Raw genomic sequence first — 17,579 nt, forward strand, 5'->3', positions numbered from 1 at the left:
AGAGTTGTGGTGTAGGTTGCAAATGCCGACTGGGATCTGGTGTTGCTGTGGCTGTGGCTGTGGCTGTGGCTGTGGCTAGCAGCTGCAGCTCGGATTGGACCCCTTGGCCTATAGGAAAGCTGAGTGCGGTCCAAGGACCAAAGATGAAAATGGAGCCAGCCTCTTTATTACAGAGGGTGGGTTCACATTTTGGTGTCACTTTTGTGTGTGTGTGTGTTTGCCTTTTCTAGGGCCGCTCCCTCGGAATGCGGAAGGTTCCCAGGCTAGGAGTCTAATCGGACCTGTAGATGCCAGGCCTAAGTCAGAGTCACAGCAACGCAGGATCCGAGCTCTGTCTACACCACAACTCATGGGCAACAACGGATCCTTAACCCACTGAGCAAGGCCAGGGACCGAACCTGCAACCTCATGTTTCCTAGTCGGATTCATTAACCACTGCGCCAGGACGGGAACTCTTAGTGTCACCATTTCTTAATAAGAAGCACAGCTCCAGGATTGGCCACAGAAGCTTATGCCAAGCCTTTGACCCCTGGAGGACACGAGCCCCTCTTGCTCCAGGCACGTGTGGCCTGCGTCTTCCTCATTACCTGTATTTACTCCATTTTGAAAATGAGTCAGCAATCCCAAACACGAGGAGTTATGGAAGACATTAGAGGCAATCCCAGTCCAGGAAAAAGTTCTGATAACAAACCGAAAGGACCAGGCGGGGGGTGGGGGGGTGGGGGGGTGGTTAGGTCCAGTCCCACTTCCCGTAGGTTGTCACTCAGGCACGTGGGGGCGGGGTATTGGAAGCTGTCCAACCAGGACGCCGCTGAGGGAGGTGGGCGGAGCGACGCGCCGCACAAGGGTGGACGTCCTTTCTCTTTCCCACCGCGCAGGTGGTGTGTGTTGCTGACCTTTTAGGGTTCCCGGTTGCGCTTCAGTCTCTTCTTTCGTGCTCTAACTTGCATTGGTCGGTGGACTCGAGGGAAGGACGCAGAAGCCGAGGAAACCTCGCAATGGTGAGTGTGCTGCCCCGGGGTGGGGAGACCCAGCGGAGGCACTGGTTGGAACCGGCCGTAAGCGGCCTCCTCTGGGGCAACTCTGGAGTCTGCGGACCCGGGTCCACCCGGGACGCTGCGCGGACCTCAGTCTCCTCCGGTTCGCAGCCTGGGGGCTGAGCCGGTAGCTGTGATGCTGGGCCTCCTGTCTGGTCCCCGCGACTGGCTTTTTCAGCCCGACCCCGGAGCGCCTCTGTGCAGCTCTGCAACCGTGTCTCTCCCAGGTTGTTTGTTGACCGCGTGGAGGGTCGTTAGGGAACAATTGTGTTTACTGTGGTATTGGGACAAACTTAGTGCCCCCTGTCCTTTTAGTTTGAAAGGATTTCATTTTTTATGGATTGCAACTTAATATCCATTACTGTTTAAAGGATGAGATCTTGCAGTAATTTCCTTTGTAGAAAAACATAAATTCCTGAAGGAGAAAAGTAACTCAAGACTCCCTGCCCGCACATCCTCCTCCACTTCTCAGCTCTTAACTCCAGCCACCTTGAGATAGCCAGTTTTGAGTACTACTTCATCATGCTTTTACTGTTTCTTTATGTACAAACAACCCAGTGCCAATGCCTATTTTTCGTTCAGTTTTTGTCCTTGTGATATAACGATTATTTTGGAGCCACGTATTTAATGTTTTGACTGCTAAAAAGTCAGGCCTGGCCCCTCCCTTTCTCCCTGGTGCTTCTTACTTGGACAGGCTGATAAGAAAGCCTGGAGGCTCCTGCTCTGTGAGATGTTTGCTGGGGAGCTTTCCCTGTGCCCTGCGCTGTGCTGCCCTGTGCTGTGCTGCCCTGTGTGGCATCGGTGACCCCACCACGCCTGGGTTCTATGTACAGAGGACTCTGATTTGGCAGTTTCCATAGTTCCTTGTCCTTTGGGAGCAGGAGTATGAGAAGGGGGCCCTCCTAACGGTGGTCCTGGGTTGATGTCCCAGCAGGAGCCTGTCTTTAGAGTGAAGGTGTGACTGAGGCTGGGTTTGCATAGACATTAGTGTGGGGGATGATTAGGGGAGTAGGAGAATGATTATACCCCGTGACTGAGGAGAGCCCAAGAGATAGTTACTACTTAAAGTGCAGTTATTTCAGAGACTGTGAAAGAAAAGGGACAGAAAATGGCAGCCAGTACATGATGAGATTCTAGATGGCTCACCAAAACTTTTAAGCATCTCTGGGGCTTTTGACCTGGCATCTATTGCAATAAAGATTTGTACCCTCTCAATTATAGTGGACAAGACCCACATTGTCAATTTGGCAGAGCAAAGGAATTAGTTCAAACCCAGCTTAAGGTCGAGTTCCTTAAATGTCATGAAAAGGCCTCTGACCCTGCTGGCAGTGATTGCAGGCTCTGTGGAGGAGGGGCCTTAAGTTGTCTATAGGCTTCTAACGCAAGGCACTACCCTAGGTCTCTCATTAACATGTTATTTAAGCTGCTGTTATCCCCGGAGTTCTGAGATTGCTTAAAGATAGAGGCCTCCACTGAGGTGCCTATTATGACTTTGGTCCTGGAAACCACAGCGCAGCAGCTCAGCTCCTTACATCTACTTGTGCTACAAGAGAACCAAACCTTGGCCTGTGGGTTATTTCTCCAGGTGGAGGGATGGCATTTCTTTCTTCTGTCCTTTGAAAAATGCTCTGGTGCTGGAGGAGCCACCCTTCTCCTGCACCTTGGTTCCCTGGGTACTTGCTTGGGATTAACTGAAGGCACAGGTGTAGGGAGAACAGCGACCAAGGAGACAGTTCAGCCTGGTACATGATGGGGCTCAGTGGAGAGTTGCTGCTCTTTATCCCTTGACTGGGACATCCTTGATGAAGAAGCAAACCCAAGGGTCACCACACCTAGGGAAAAAGTCAGGCCTTCCTCTCAGGGGAGTTGTCCTGATCTGTCTCTCTCTCTCTCTCTCTTTTTTTTTTTTTTTTTTTTTTTTTTTTGGTATAGACAAGCTTTTTTAGAGCAGTTTTTAAAAATTAATTAATTAATTTAGTATTTTTTTTTTGTCTTTTTTGCCATTTCTTGGGCCGCTTCCCATGGCATATGGAGGTTCCCAGGCTAGGGGTCTAATCGGAGCTATAGCCACCGGCCTAGCCAGAGCCACAACAACTTGGATCTGAGCCTCACCTTCGGCCTACCCCACAGCTCACGGCAACGCCAGATCCTTAACCCGCTGAGTGAGGGCAGGGATCGAACCTACAGCCTCATGGTTCCCAGTCGAATTCGTTAAGCACTGCGCCACTACGGGAACTCCTTTTAGAGCAGTTTTAAGTTTACAGAAAAATTCATCAGAAATTATAGCATGTTTTCACATAACCCTTCTCCATTCCCACAGTATTCACTGTTCTTTAAATCTTGTAGGACTGGTTCATTTGTTAAAATTGCTGAACCAAGACTGATGCATTAAAGTGCACAGACTGCATTAGCATGGACTTTCTGTATTACATAATGTAGGGATTAGGTACGGATTTGGCAAATGTATTATATGTGTCCATCCTTTATGTGTAGTTTTACTTCCCTAAAATTACTGTGCACTTTGCCTTTTGTTTCATCTTTCTCCAAATCCTTCAAAAACCAAAGATCGGAGTTCCCGTTGAGGCACAGCAGAAAGGAATCCAGTTCCTTAAATGTCATGAAAAGACCTAGGGTAGTGCCTTGCGTTAGAAGCCTATAGACAACTTAAGGCCCCTCCTCCACAGAGCCTGCAATCACTGCCAGCAGGGTCAGAGGCCTTTTCATGACATTTAAGGAACTCGAGCTTAAATCCAGGGTTCTATCCCTGGCCTCGCTCAGTGGGTTAAGGATTCAGCGTTGCCGTGAGCTGTGGTGTAAGTCGCAGATGCAGCTCGGGTCTGACACTGCTGTGGCCGTGGCACAGGCTGGCAGCCGTAGCTCTGATTAGACCCCTAGCCTGGGAACCTCCATGTGCTGAGGGTTCAGCCCTTAAAAAGACCAAAAAAAAACCTCCAAAAAAACCAAAGATCATCTTACTGTCTCATGCTTTTGTCTTTTCCAGAACATCATGTCCTTGGAATCATACCATATATAACCTTGTTAGATTGTCATCTTTTACTTCGCAATATTGTTTTAAGCTTCCTGCATGTGGTTTTATGGCTTCATATCTCATTTGTTTTATCCCTGCTTAATATTTCAGTGTGTAGATGTACCACTAATTGTTTATTTATCTGGACTGTTGAGGATAGCTTGCTTAACTCTTAACTCTTCCCAATTATGAATAAAGCCTCTACAGATATGTGTGTACTGGTTTTCTGTCCACATAGGATTTTTTTTTTAATTGGGCCCTGGCATTGATGTGCGATCTCACTTCTCTGTTCCCAGACCAGAGGTTGAACCCAGGCCACAGCAGAGAAAGCCCTGAGGCCTGACCCCTAGGCCACCAGGAAATTCCCTACCTTTCAACTCGTGTGGACAAAAAACAAGGCTTGTGATGGCTGGATCTTACTATATATAGAATATATTTTTTTTGGAAGAAAGCTCCTGTTGGGAGCTCATTGTTGGGATACCAAGTTCCTTTCTCCTCAGCAATGAATGAGGATTATCTTCATGTCTGCACCAATATTTGGTGTTCTGAATTTTAAAAGTATGTAGTGATACCTCTTTGTTGTTTTATTTTCTACTTCCCGTTGACATTTGATATTGAGTATGTTTTCACAGAGCCTGTTTCTTTTCAAGTATATCTTCCTTGGCGAGCTATTTGTTTAGATATTTTGCCCATTTTTAAGTAGGTTGTTTTTTTTCTTCTTATTCTTGAGCTTTAAGAGTTCTTTGCATCTGTCAGATGCTGGTCATTTATCAGATTAGTGTTTTGCAATGATTTTCTCCAACTCTCTGACTTGGGTTTTCATTCTTCCTCTCCCTCGCTCTCTCTCTTTTATCCCTCCTGTTTTGGCTGCCCTGCAGCATACGGAGTTCCTGGGCCAGGGATCAAATCTGAACCGGAGCTGCAATCTACACTGCGGCTGTGGAAACACTAGATCTTTAACCAACTGTGCCGGGCCAGGAATTGAACCTGCATTCCTGCCTCTGCAGAGACACCATCAATTCCATTGCACCACAGAGGGACTCCTTCTTTTCATTCTCTTATCAGTCTTTCTCAGAGCAGGGTTTTGCTCATTTCAATGAGGTGAAATTACCCTTTTTTTTTCCTTGTTCAGACATTGCATTTGTTGTTAACGTTTGAAAATTCATCAGTGTGTCCAGAGTCACCTACGTTTACTCCTATATTGATTCCGGAGTTTATTACTTTTGCATTTCACATTGAGGTCTGTGATGTGTTTTGAATTTTTTTCTGTGTAATGTGTAAGGCCTCTGTCTACAGTTGTGTGTCTGTGTGTGTGCATGTGTTTTATGTGGTTATCCATTATTTCTAGCACTGTTTGTTTAAAAGATTTCCTTTTCACTGGAATTGCTTTTCCTTTGTCCAGTTCAGTTGAGTACATTCGTGTGGGTCTATAGGAAAGTACTTCATTAACCTTTAATCTCAGTCTCTTACTAATTCCAGGAGTAATCTCTGTCATTGTGGATTCTTTTGGAGGTTTCACAGGGATAATCATGTTATGTAAACAAATGTTATAGATTTAGCTACAGGATTCATGAAGATGTTCATTCTCAAGAAGTGAAAGAGGGAGTTCCCTTAGTGGCTCTGCGGTTAACAAACCCGACTAGGATCCATGAGGATGTAGGTGTAATCCTTGGCCTCACTCAGTGGGTTAGGGATCTGGTGTTGCCCTGAGCCCTGGTACAAGTAGTAGCATACTCCGCTTGGTTCCCAGTTGCTGTGGCTGTGGTATAGGCCAGCAGCTGTAGCTCCACTTCCATCCCTAGCCGGGAAACTTCCACATGCTGCGGGTGTGGCCCTGAAAAGAAAAAAAAAAGTGAAAGATCCCTCTGTAACTAGTTTGTTTTCATAAAGGGATGTTGGGTTTTATCAAATCCTTTTTAATTTTCATTTCCCCCCCTCTGTTCCTTTCTGATAGTAGTACTTTCTTTTTCTTTTCTTTCTTTCTTTCTTTCTTTCTTTCTTCCTTTCTTTCTTTCTTTTTTTTTTTTTTTTTGGCTTCTTAGTGCCCCACCTGCAGCATTTGGTAGTTCCCAGGCTAAGGGTTAAATTGGAGCTACAGCTGCAGGCCTACACCACAGCAATGCAGGATCTGAGCCGCATCTGTGACCTACACCACAGCTCATGGCAACACCGGATCCCTGACCCACTGAGTGAGGCCAGGAATTGAACGCACATCCTCATGATACTAGTCGGGTTCGTTACTGCTGATCCACGACAGGAATATTAGTACTTTTTGTCTTCTATCTTTTCTTAGTTATCTTGCTAGATATTTATCAGTATTATTAATCTTGTTAAAGAGCAAGAATTAAAATATTTTTCTCCATTGATATTCCATAATTACATCAGTTTTTATCCTAATTTTTATTACTTCTTTTATTCTCTTGGTTTGCATTTTTTATGCTCTTTTTATCATTTCTTAAGGTAGGTACTTAACGTTACTGCTTATACATCTTGGTGTATGTACTTGATGGCATAAATTTCCCTCCAGGCACTGCTTTTGCTGCATCTCACATCCTTTGATACATTTCATTTAGTTCAAAATAAATTTTATTTTTCTTCAGAGTTCTTTGACCTTATGTATTACTTAGAAGTATCTTGTTGAATCTTCATGTAGTGGTGTATTTTCCAATTCTCTTGCTATTATTGACATCTAGATTAATGTCTTTGAAGTCTAAGAGCATAGTTTATATGATTTTTGTTCAGATTTGTTAAGGTATGTTTGATATCCTAAAATGTGTTCTGGCTTGGCGAATGTTCCATGTGAACTTGAGAAAAATGTGCATTCTACCCTTGTTGCATAAAGCATTCCACAGGTAGCAGTTACATTGAAATGTTTAATAGTACTTGTTAAGCTCAACTTTATTCTTTCTGATTTTATGCCTGTTGAATTTTATAGCTTGTGATAAGAGAATATTGATATAATAATGGGTTCATGTATTTCTCCTTGCATCTTCCATGTCTTGCTTTATGTATTTTGTCCCTTTGTTGCTATGTGTGTACACATGAAGGATTCGTATGGCTCCTTGGAGAATGGACCTTTTTGTCATTATGTAAAGCCCATATTATTTATTTATTTATTTATATTTTTATTTTTTCCCATATCTTTAAGATATTTTATTTATTTATTTTTAAAGCCCGTGTTTAGCTCTGAGTTTTCCCTGGTCTGAAATCTGTATTGTCTGAAATTCATATACCAGTGCCAGCTTTCTCTTCATTAGTTTCAGCATGGTAATTTTTTTTTTTTTTTTTGGCCTACACTGCATCTTGCGGCATTGTCGGTTCCTTAACGTGCTGAATGAGACCAGGGATTGAACCCTCATCCTCAGGGAATCTATGTCAGGTTCTTAATCTGCTAAGCCTTAATGGGAGCTCCATAAAACGTCTTTATTTTCTCTTTCCCAGTTTTGGAGGCATCAGTTTCCCCTCTGAAGTCAGTACTCTCATGGCTCTAGAAGGATTTATTTTGAATTGTTTCTTTCTTTTCTTATGAGACTGGGAGTCAAAGCTGCTAACTTCATAAATTTTAGACTGGAAGTTGGCCAGGCAACAGCTAAGGTCACTGCTCATGAAACACTAAGTTCTGAAGTTGGCAAAATGGAGACTGAATGTTGTTTTTGGAGACCACTGTTGAAACCATTGCATAATTTTTAATCATGGACAAATTCACCATCAGCATATATGGACTTGCCCTGCATTTGTAGCTGTAGCTCTTAACCTGTTTCTCAAGGGAACAGAGTTTGGCCTGAAAGAGCTATTCTGGAACATTATCTCACTGTGTGTTCTAAAACTTGGTTGGAAGAAGCCCTGAGTGTAGGTATTTTGTGATCTAAGTTGTTGTTCCATTTTTCCTTGAGTCTGAGCTCTAAGTTTAGAATAACTTTCTAGCTCCATGCAATTATATCTAGAGGGAACAGAAGAACCGGGTCTATGATAATTATTTCACAATTTTTTTTTCTTTTTAAGCCCTCACCTGTAGCATATGGAAGTTCCTAGGCTATTGGTCCAATTGGACCTGCAGCTCCCAGCCTATGCCACAGCTACAGCAACACCAGATCAGAGCAGCATGTGCAGCCTACACCGCAGCTTGCAGCAACACCAGATCCTTAACCCACTGAGTGAGACCAGGGATTGAATTTGCATCCTCATAGGACACTATGTCAGGTTCTTAACCCACTGAGCCACAACAGGAACTCCTTATTACACAATTTAAAAGCAGTGCTTGCTCACAATAATAGTGTATCTGATAATTTCTACTGACCTGGAGGACTTCGGAATAGTGTGGTCAGCTGAGCTTTGTTAAAAGTTTGATTTCTGAAATTCCTTGATGGCTTAGAAGTGAAGGATTTGGCATTGTCAGTGCTGTGGCTCAGGCCATTGCTGTGGTGCGAGTTTGATCCCTGGCTGGGGAACTTTTGTATGGCATGGGCACAGCCAAAAAAAAAAAAAAAAAAAAAGGATAGCTACAGGCTCCCAGGACTCTCATGTTTGGTGGTAGGACTAGATAAAAAAAAGTTCTGGGTCTTCTCAGGAGACTCAGTCATTGGAATCTCATGCAGCCTTAACCACCTGCCTCCTGGAGTACTGTAAATGGTGGATAACAAGGAAGAAGATGAAACAAGTTTCCTCTCATGGAATCAATGTTAAAGTGAAATTTGTTTCATTTGTGTAGCATTTCTTTCAGTTCCCAACAATCTCTGACCTCTGTCATTAATGAGGTATATGGTATAATGTGGTCACAGAAATAATGTGTCAGTAATTTACATGTGTTCATGATGCTGTTCAATTTATGAGGACGGGTGTGGAGAGTGAATTTCTCATGATCAAGTCATAGAATGTTTGCAGACGACAGAATCATAATAACCTTCCTGTAAAGTGGAGTTTATATGTCTAGTTGTCAGATTCATGCATCTTACTGTACATGTATTTTGGGTATTTCAGGACTTGCTGGCCATTGAGGATGTGGCCGTGAACTTCACTCTAGAGGAATGGGCTTTACTAGATCCTTCACAGAAGAAACTCTACAGAGATGTGATGGAGGAAACCTTTAGGAACCTGGCCTCACTAGGTAAGGATAATGACTTTCCTTCACTTCATCAATTAGAGAACAAATGCTCCATGCTAATTGACTTTGTTCTAAGATGTGGAATTGAGGAAGAGAGGATGTTGGTATATAAACTGGATTCAGTCATATTCAACAGAGGACATAGAATCAAATCATTTTTATATAATTTCTGATATTTGGAATAATTTTTCTGGGTCTGCATTTTAGGAAAAACATGGGAAGATCACGACATTGGAGATCAGTACAAAAACCAGGGGAGAAAACTAAGGTAAGTCACACCCATACCAGAAAGCATCATCTCATATGAGAATCCTGGTATATTATGAAATATTAAAAACATGCAAACAAAACAAAGAGCACCTACTTCAAATTCAGTTCTTCTTAGAAACTTTCTACAAAAAACATTTTCTTAAATGTGACATAAATGTTAGTTGGTTGCAAAATAATTCCTTGCAATGAACAATGTTAATAAACCCTGTATTTTTAAAAAAGCAAACAAAACCCCGTAGTTCGCCTGTGGTGCAACAGGTTAAGGATCTGATATTTTCACTGCAGTGACTTGGGTTGCTGCTGTAGCACAGGTTCAGTCTCTGGCCCAGGAACTTCTACATGCCATGGGCATGACCAAAAAAAAAAACAATATATAAATAAAAGAAAAACCCATATTTGAATATTACTTTCTAATAGTGGAAAGGGTGAAATATTCTTGCAGAATATTCAGTATTTCAATGCCTAACAATTTACACAAGGTGGAAAACTTATTTATTATGATTTATAGTATTCCTAGAAATCATAATAAATAGAATGAATATAAGATCAATAAAGAAACCATAAAAGAAATTCCTGCTGTGGTGCAGAGGAAACTAATCTGACTAGGAACCATAACGTTGCTGGTTTGATCCCTGGCTTGCTCAGTGGGTTAAGGATCTGGCATTGCCATGAGCTGTGGTGTAGGTCGTAGACGTGGCTCAGATCTGATGTTGCTGTGGCTGTGGTGTAGGCCAGCAGCTACAGCTCCAATTAGACCTCTAGCCTGGGAACCTCCATATGCTCTGAGTGTGGCCCTAAAAAGCAAAAAAATGAAAAAATAAAAAAGAAACCATTAGAAATGTGTTTCTCATTTTTTACAGAAGTCATTTGGAAGAGGGATTCTCTGAGTATAAAGACAATAGTCTGTGTGGAGAAAACTTCAGCCTTGTTCCAAATCTCAATCTGGACAAGAAAACTCCTGGGTTAAAGCAATGGGGATGCAGTGCATGTGGAATAGTCTTCATGGATCGCTCATCCCTTAAAAGACACACGAGACATCACAGTGAACACAAACTGGAAGAGTTTCAAAACTGTGGTGACAAGTTGTATAAATGTAAGCACTGTGATAAAGCCTTTAATCATTACACTTCCTTCCTAATGCACAAAAGATGCCACACTGGAAAGAAACTGTATGAATGTAAAACATGTTCTAAAGCATTGAGTTCTCCCAGTTCTCTTCGAGATCATCAAAGAACCCACACTTTAGTAAAACCCTATGAGTGTAAGGAATGTGGGGAAGCCTTCACATGGCTCATAACCTTTCAAAAACACATGATAACACACACTGGAGATGGACCTTATAAATGTAAGGAATGTGAGAAAATATTCATTAATCCCAGTTCTCTTAAAATACATGAAAGGAGTCACACTGGAGAGAAACCCTATCAATGTAAACAATGTGGCAAAGCCTTCAGTTATTACTACTCCTTACAAGCACATGGAAGAACTCACACTGGAGAGAAACCTTATGAATGTAAACAGTGTGGAAAAGCCTTTAGACGTCATGAAAGTGTTCAAATACATGAGAGAATTCACACGGGAGAGAAACCTTATCAGTGTCAACACTGTGAGAAAGCCTTCAGATATCACATTTCTCTTCAAAAGCATGAAAGGATTCACACTAGAGCGAAACCATATGAGTGTAAAATATGTTCTAAAGCATTTAGTTTCCCCAAATATCTTCAAAAACATGAAAGGTTGCATGCTGAAGAAAAACGCTATGAATGTAAAATTTGTGGGAAAACCTTCACTTCCTCTTATATTCAAGTGCATGAAAGAACTCACACTGGAGAGAAGCCCTATGAGTGTCAGGAATGTGGGAAAGCCTACGTTTGTCTCTCAAGCATTCGAAGACACATGAGACTGCACACTGAACAGAAACTGTATATATGTAAAGAATGTGGGAAGGGCTTCTCTGATCTCAGTACTTTACGAAAGCATGAAAGGACTCACTAGATAAAACCTCTTGGTTTTATTTATTTTGGCCGTGCCTGTGGCATGGGGAATTTCCTGTGCCAGGGATGGAACCTGCATCACAGCAGCAACGCAAGCCACAGCAATGACAACACCAGATCCTTAACCCACTGAGCCCCCCAGGGAACTCCAGAGATTCTTATTTGTAAACTCTTGGGAAAGACATCAGTTGGCCCACATCCTTAGATGTGAAAACTCCCATGGAGGAGCAGTGTAAATGTAAGTAGCACTAGATAACTTGATGGAAAGTAATCTCTGCATAATGTTCCAGAAAAACCTTCAATATGGAAAAGTTGTTTTAAAAGTTTATAAATATATTGTATTTACTAAAGATTTTTCTGTCTTTTTTTTTTTTTTTTTTTCTGGCTGTGCCTGTAGCATGCAGAAGTTCTCAAGCCAGGGACCAAGCCCATGCCATAGCAGCGACCAGAGCCACTACAGTGACAGCATTAGACTAAGGATCTTTCTTAAAGTGTATTCTTGGATCATGGAGTTCTACTATTTTCAGAAATGAGTATTAATTTGTGTTAATTCTGTAAGTTGTCTTTCAACAATAGTTCATAAGGTTAAAAGTTGGTGGTTTTTCATTTAATCAAATGATGATTTTTTTTTTCTTTTCATTTTGAAGTCTTTTGGATCTATGGGTGAATTAAAGTTCCTTCCTTCCTCCCTTCCTTCCTTCCTTCCTTCCTTCCTTCCTTCTAGTTCCTGGGCCAGGGATTGAACCCTCACCACAGCAACAACCTGAGTTGCTACAGTGACAACACTGGATCCTTAACCCACCGCGTCACAGGGGAACTCCTAAAGTATATTTCTAATGTGTAGTTAGGCTTAAACTTTTATAATATTCTGTTCTTTTTGAAAGGGCCATTGGAAAATAGCAATTTGGTATTTGTTGGAATTTTCCTATTGGCCTTTGGGTGGCAGGTCCCAGATGTCCCTAATCTGTGACATATATTGTACTGTTTTTACAGAGAAAGATCCTTTTTTGGAGGTGGTGGGTTTTTCCATTTTCCATTCTATTAAACACTTAGAATGAATTTTTGTGTATGGTAGAGTTGTCTTGAGTACACTTTTGTTAATTGTGATTTTCCGGTTTGCTTTTTGTCTTCCCTTCTGACTGGTATTTGGTGAATAGAATTTAAATTAGGAAAAGAGACTGGTGGGAGTTCCCACTGTGGCTCAGTGGGATCAGTGGTGGGTCTCTAGTGCTGGGACGCAAGTTTGATCCCTGGTCTGGCACAGATGTTTACCCTGGCACAGTGGGGTAAGGATCTGGCAGTGCCACAGCTGCTGTGTAGATCACAAATTGCAACTCACATCTGATCCCTGGCCTGGGAACCCCATATACCTGGCACCCCCCAAAAAAAAGAAAGAAATGAGACTTGTGATGGCACAAAAAATGTAGATTTGGGATATCTTGTCTGTGATTAATGTTAGCTTCTAGATTTTCCAGAGTCCACACCCTTCATGATTCTGTGTTAGAATTCATCAGTTGCATCACTTGAACCGGATTAAAAGGCAGTACAAAGAATAAATTCTTCAGAATGTATGTGTTTGGATCCACCACACTGGGAGAGGGACAGGTGCATAGGAGGTTTGAGGACACAGTCTTTCAGCTTCTTTTCCAGATTCTGTGCCCTTGTAGTCAAAAGTATCCTCAACACCACCAACAAATGTTTGACACGCACTTTCTTAGAAGTGTAGTTTTCCCCTGATAGCTTCACAAATTCAACATCAAAATCTGTCAGAATTTTTTGAGTTTTTCTATAATACCTCCCGTTGGAAAGTCATTCAGATTTTCATGGTTGGGAGTATTGTCTAATTACCATCTTCTGCAGGTTATATGATGTCCAGTATATATAGGAAACACCTTTAACAATTAACAGCGCTAGTGAGTATGTTTCCCTGGTTTACCATGAAATTCACAATGGTGCAGCCAAAAAGAATGACATGGGGAGATCTCTTGTGACGCAACTAGTTAAGGATCTGGCATTGGCATTGTCACTGCATTGGCTTGGGTTCGTGTTCTGGCGCAGGTATGATCCCTGGCCTCGGAACTTCCACATGGGTGTGGGATTAAAAAAAAAAAAAATGACATGGGAGTTTGTTTCTCTGGTGTATTGGGCAGTGGCTGCCTTGACCCATTGTTTCCATATGATAATAAGCTGCTTCTTCATAGCAGGAAGACTGTGTTTCCTGTTGCTTGGCAGAATATAATCCCTAAATATGCTTTCAATTATGTTTGCTTGTATGTGATTAAAAGTATGTTCATTTAAAAAAAAAGTTTTTTGTTTTTTGTCTTTTCCAGGGCCACACCTGAGGCATATGGAGATTCCCAACCTAGGGGTCTAGTCGGAGCTGTAGCCGCCAGCCTACACTGCGGCCCTGAAAAGACAAAAAAAGAAAACAAAATTCCAAAAGTTTGTTCATTTTTTTTTTTTTTGTGAAACAAAAGCTGCTTTTTTTCTTTAGAGTATTTTATCAGCTCTTTTCTAAGCTTTCATATTATGTTTTTATTTCCTCAGAATTTATTAAAATAACCATTATAATTATGGATATTCAGATAAATCTTGCAATTTTCTTCACATGTTCATTATGTATTATGAGTCAGTAATACTATGTGTGTAAAAGTTTTTTTTCCCCCCCTCAGGTAAATTTTACTTTTTATGCTTCTTTAGTTATCATTTTTGTCATGAATCTAATTTTTCACTCACTATTTATTTTTTGACCATGCCTGCTGCTTGTAGAAGTTCCCAGATCAGGAATCTAACCTGCGCCATAGTAGGCACCCTGGCTGCTGCAGTGACAACGCCAGATCCTTAACCTGCCATGTCACAAGGGGGTTTTTCATTCACTCTTAATGCCAAACACTTAAATTTATTATTATTTTTGGCTACAGCATACAGAGGCTTGATATGGGACCTCAGTTCCCAGGCCAGGGATTGAACCCAGGCTGCAGTGGTGAAAGTGCTGAATCCTAAGCACTAAACCACCAGGGAGCTCCCTAAAAGTCAATTTTTTTCAGCGCCCTCTTGGAATTGACCCACAGGATTGCACCAATAGTCAGAGGAGAGTGCAATGAATGTTAGTAAGAATAACCTCTGACCATAAAGGACTGTGCAGTGTAATAGAAACAGGATGCTGGAGTTCCCATCATGACTCAGTGGTTAACAAACCTGACTAGGATCCATGAGGATATGGGTTCTATCCCTGGCCTCGTTCAGTGGGTTAAGGATCCGGCATTGCCATGAGCTGTGGTATAAGTCGCACATGGGGCTCGGATCTGGCATTGCTGTGGCTCTGGCGTAGGCTGGCAGCTATAGCTCAATTTGACCCCTAGCCTGGGAACCTCCGTATGCCTAAAAAGACAAAAAAACAAACAAAAAAGAGAAACAGGATGCTGAAGTGGATTTCTTATTGGATTTTGCCTTTTTGTAGAGGATATGACGGCCAGTTCAGCAAGCAAAACACTCTTCTGTATTGAATGCCTTAGGAGATAAACTTAATCCTCACATTGGTGATCATAATTGTTGTTTTCTAGAAGGCCAAAACGAATATAGAAGCTAAATTTAATTTGTAGGACATTCCAGTCCGTCATCTTAGTAAGAAAAGGAAAATACTGATCATTTTTATATTTTCCCGTTTTTTGAGATAGTGTTATAAAATGTCGCTATAGATGTTTTTGTCCATCATGGTCACCAAGTATGTTTGGTGTGCAGCATTTCTCTCTTCAGTAGAAAAAGACTTGGCCTTGCAGTTCAGTTCTGAACTGAAGGAGCTGAAGGCAACAGCTCTTGTCTTTCCTGCTTGTTATCTGAACACTGTATATATTTCCTGAGGTACAATTAAGTACCTTAGTTAAAAATATATAAATTTTCTGGGGAGTTTCCTTGTGGCACAGTGGGTTAAGGATTCTGCATTGTCACTGCAATGGCCTGGGTCCCAGCTGTGGCACAGGTTCAGAGACTGGCCTGGGAACTTGCACAAACCATGGGCACGACTAAAAAAAATACAATTTTTTATATTAAAAAAATATATTTTTTCTGCTTAGTATATGATGTGATCACTTTATCGTCTCCTTTTTTGACTCAGCCGAGGCCTATAAGTTCAGGTACTTTGTGTCATTTTGAATAATAATAAGAGGAAAGATGGAAAACATTTAATGTTTTTTCTAACAGGAGGAGCTGGAAGCCTTTTGTTTCCATGTTCCACAAAGCCCATAGCGCACTTTGCTGTTCATAGGTTTCGTTTCTGTATGCTTAGACTTCCAGCAGATTTTCCTGAAGACTGGAAAATAAAAGTAACAACTTCAATTTTTGTTAACAAGCACAGGAAATGAAATCTTTTCTGTTTTTCAGCGTTCAGTAAACTTCTGGAGGGATTTTATTTAAAGGGGCGCCATAAGAGTGTTCTCTCCTGGGTCATGGCATGTTTACCATCTTCAATGGCAGTATCATTATACATATGTTAGAACTCAAAATTACGCTTGAATTAACACAAATGGGCATATGTATTTCATAGAAAATGAATAACAAAAGCTTTCACTTGCTAGGAGAACATTAAACTATCTGGAACCTTGATTTTTGGGGGTTCAGCATTTCTTTCCACAACTGTGGGGTCCTTCTTAGGAAGAACTGAAGGATAGGGAAGAATTCAGTTCCCAAGAGGCCCTTTTTGTCACCCTGTCTTCATTGAGAAAACACCCTCTAGGGCTGCCCCTGCCCTCATCTGGTCCCATAACTAGGAGGGAAGTGAGAAGGCTCCCAGATCTCTCTGACGCTTTTTGTTTGTTTGTTTTTAGGGCTGTACCTGCAGCATATGGATATTCTGAGGCTAGGGGTTGAATCAGAGCTGCAGCTGCCGGCCTATGCCACATCCACAGCAGTGTGGGATCTGAGCCAGGTCTGCAACCTACACCACAGCTCACAGCAACACCAGATCCTTAACTCACTGAGCAAGGCCAGGGATCAAAGCCACATCCTCATGGATACTAGTCGGGTTCATTTCCACTGAACCACAAGGGGAACTCATCTTTGACACTTTGTCAGCTTCCTCGGACAGATGTACTGAAACACTATAGTTCTGAAATGTGAAGGTGGATCCCAAGTGGGATCTGGGGACATTTGTCTTTCATGTAAATCAGCATTGTTTCTTTCCATGGCCATCCTTAGACCATCTCCAGCTCTCAAGCCTACTGTTTACCTGCTAATTTGGAAACATCTTTATAATCTGTGCATAGCCCACTCTGGAACATTTTCTGAAGCAACAACAGTGACTGTGAATTGAAAGGGAGACAGAATGAGTTGGAAGAACCTATATCATGGGCACATTCCATCAGCCACAGAAACTGTAGCCATCTTATTTATTTATTTGTTTGTTTATTTATTTTTATGGCCACACCTGCAGCATATGGAAGTTCTCAGGCCAGGAACTGAATCCAAGCCATAGCTGAGGCAACATGGGATCCTTTAGCCCACCGTGCCAGGCCAGGGATCAAACCCAAACTGCCACAGCAGTCCAAGCTGCTGCAGTCTGATTCTTAGCCCACTGTGCCACAGCGGGAACTCCTGTATCGTGTTTATCAAATATGCTTGCTTGTTAATTCACACAATACTTTAATTTTTACTGAGTTTGCATGGGGAAATCAAATGCTCTATAATTTGAGTAATAGTTACTCCAATATTATCTCCCTCCTCCCACCCCTTTTCCATAGAGGCTTTAACAGTCTCCATTATGCATCCAAGTATTTCTAAACCACCCATGGTGACCGTAAGTGGGCCAAGACATTATTGGACTGGAAACTAGTCTCAGCTGTTACTGCGTACAATTAGAGAAGTGTCATTGTGTAAATGGAGTCCCTCCCATGGCCTGAGTTGAGCCTCCCCAGCCAACTTCCCATTTCTCCTTGGGTTATGCTAACCCAGTTTTGCTAACCCAGAGACCTCCCCATTAAAAAGGCATTGGTGGAGTTTCCACTGTGGCACAGTGGGTTAAGGATCCAGCCTTGGGATTTGATCCCTGGCCCAGGAAATTCCATATATCAGTGCAGCCAAGAAAGAAAGAAAAAAAAAAAGCATTGGTACTTGAAGCATAGAGCAAAAATTGGTCCCTCTGTCACATCCCACTT

At 42.0% G+C, this 17,579-nt stretch overlaps 1 protein-coding gene across 1 annotated transcript; it reads left to right on the forward strand.

The window, feature by feature from the left end:
• On the forward strand, positions 813–13,735 carry LOC110255283 (zinc finger protein 709-like). The gene is made up of 4 exons (XM_021083745.1): positions 813–1,001; positions 9,043–9,169; positions 9,374–9,434; positions 10,297–13,735. Exons 1-4 carry the CDS (start codon positions 999–1,001, stop codon positions 11,429–11,431), a joined length of 1,326 nt encoding a protein of 441 aa, XP_020939404.1. The 5' UTR covers positions 813–998; the 3' UTR covers positions 11,432–13,735.

The sequence above is a fragment of the Sus scrofa genome, chromosome 2 (genome assembly GCF_000003025.6).
Source record: "Sus scrofa isolate TJ Tabasco breed Duroc chromosome 2, Sscrofa11.1, whole genome shotgun sequence".
In the NCBI taxonomy this organism is placed as follows: Eukaryota; Metazoa; Chordata; class Mammalia; order Artiodactyla; family Suidae; genus Sus; species Sus scrofa.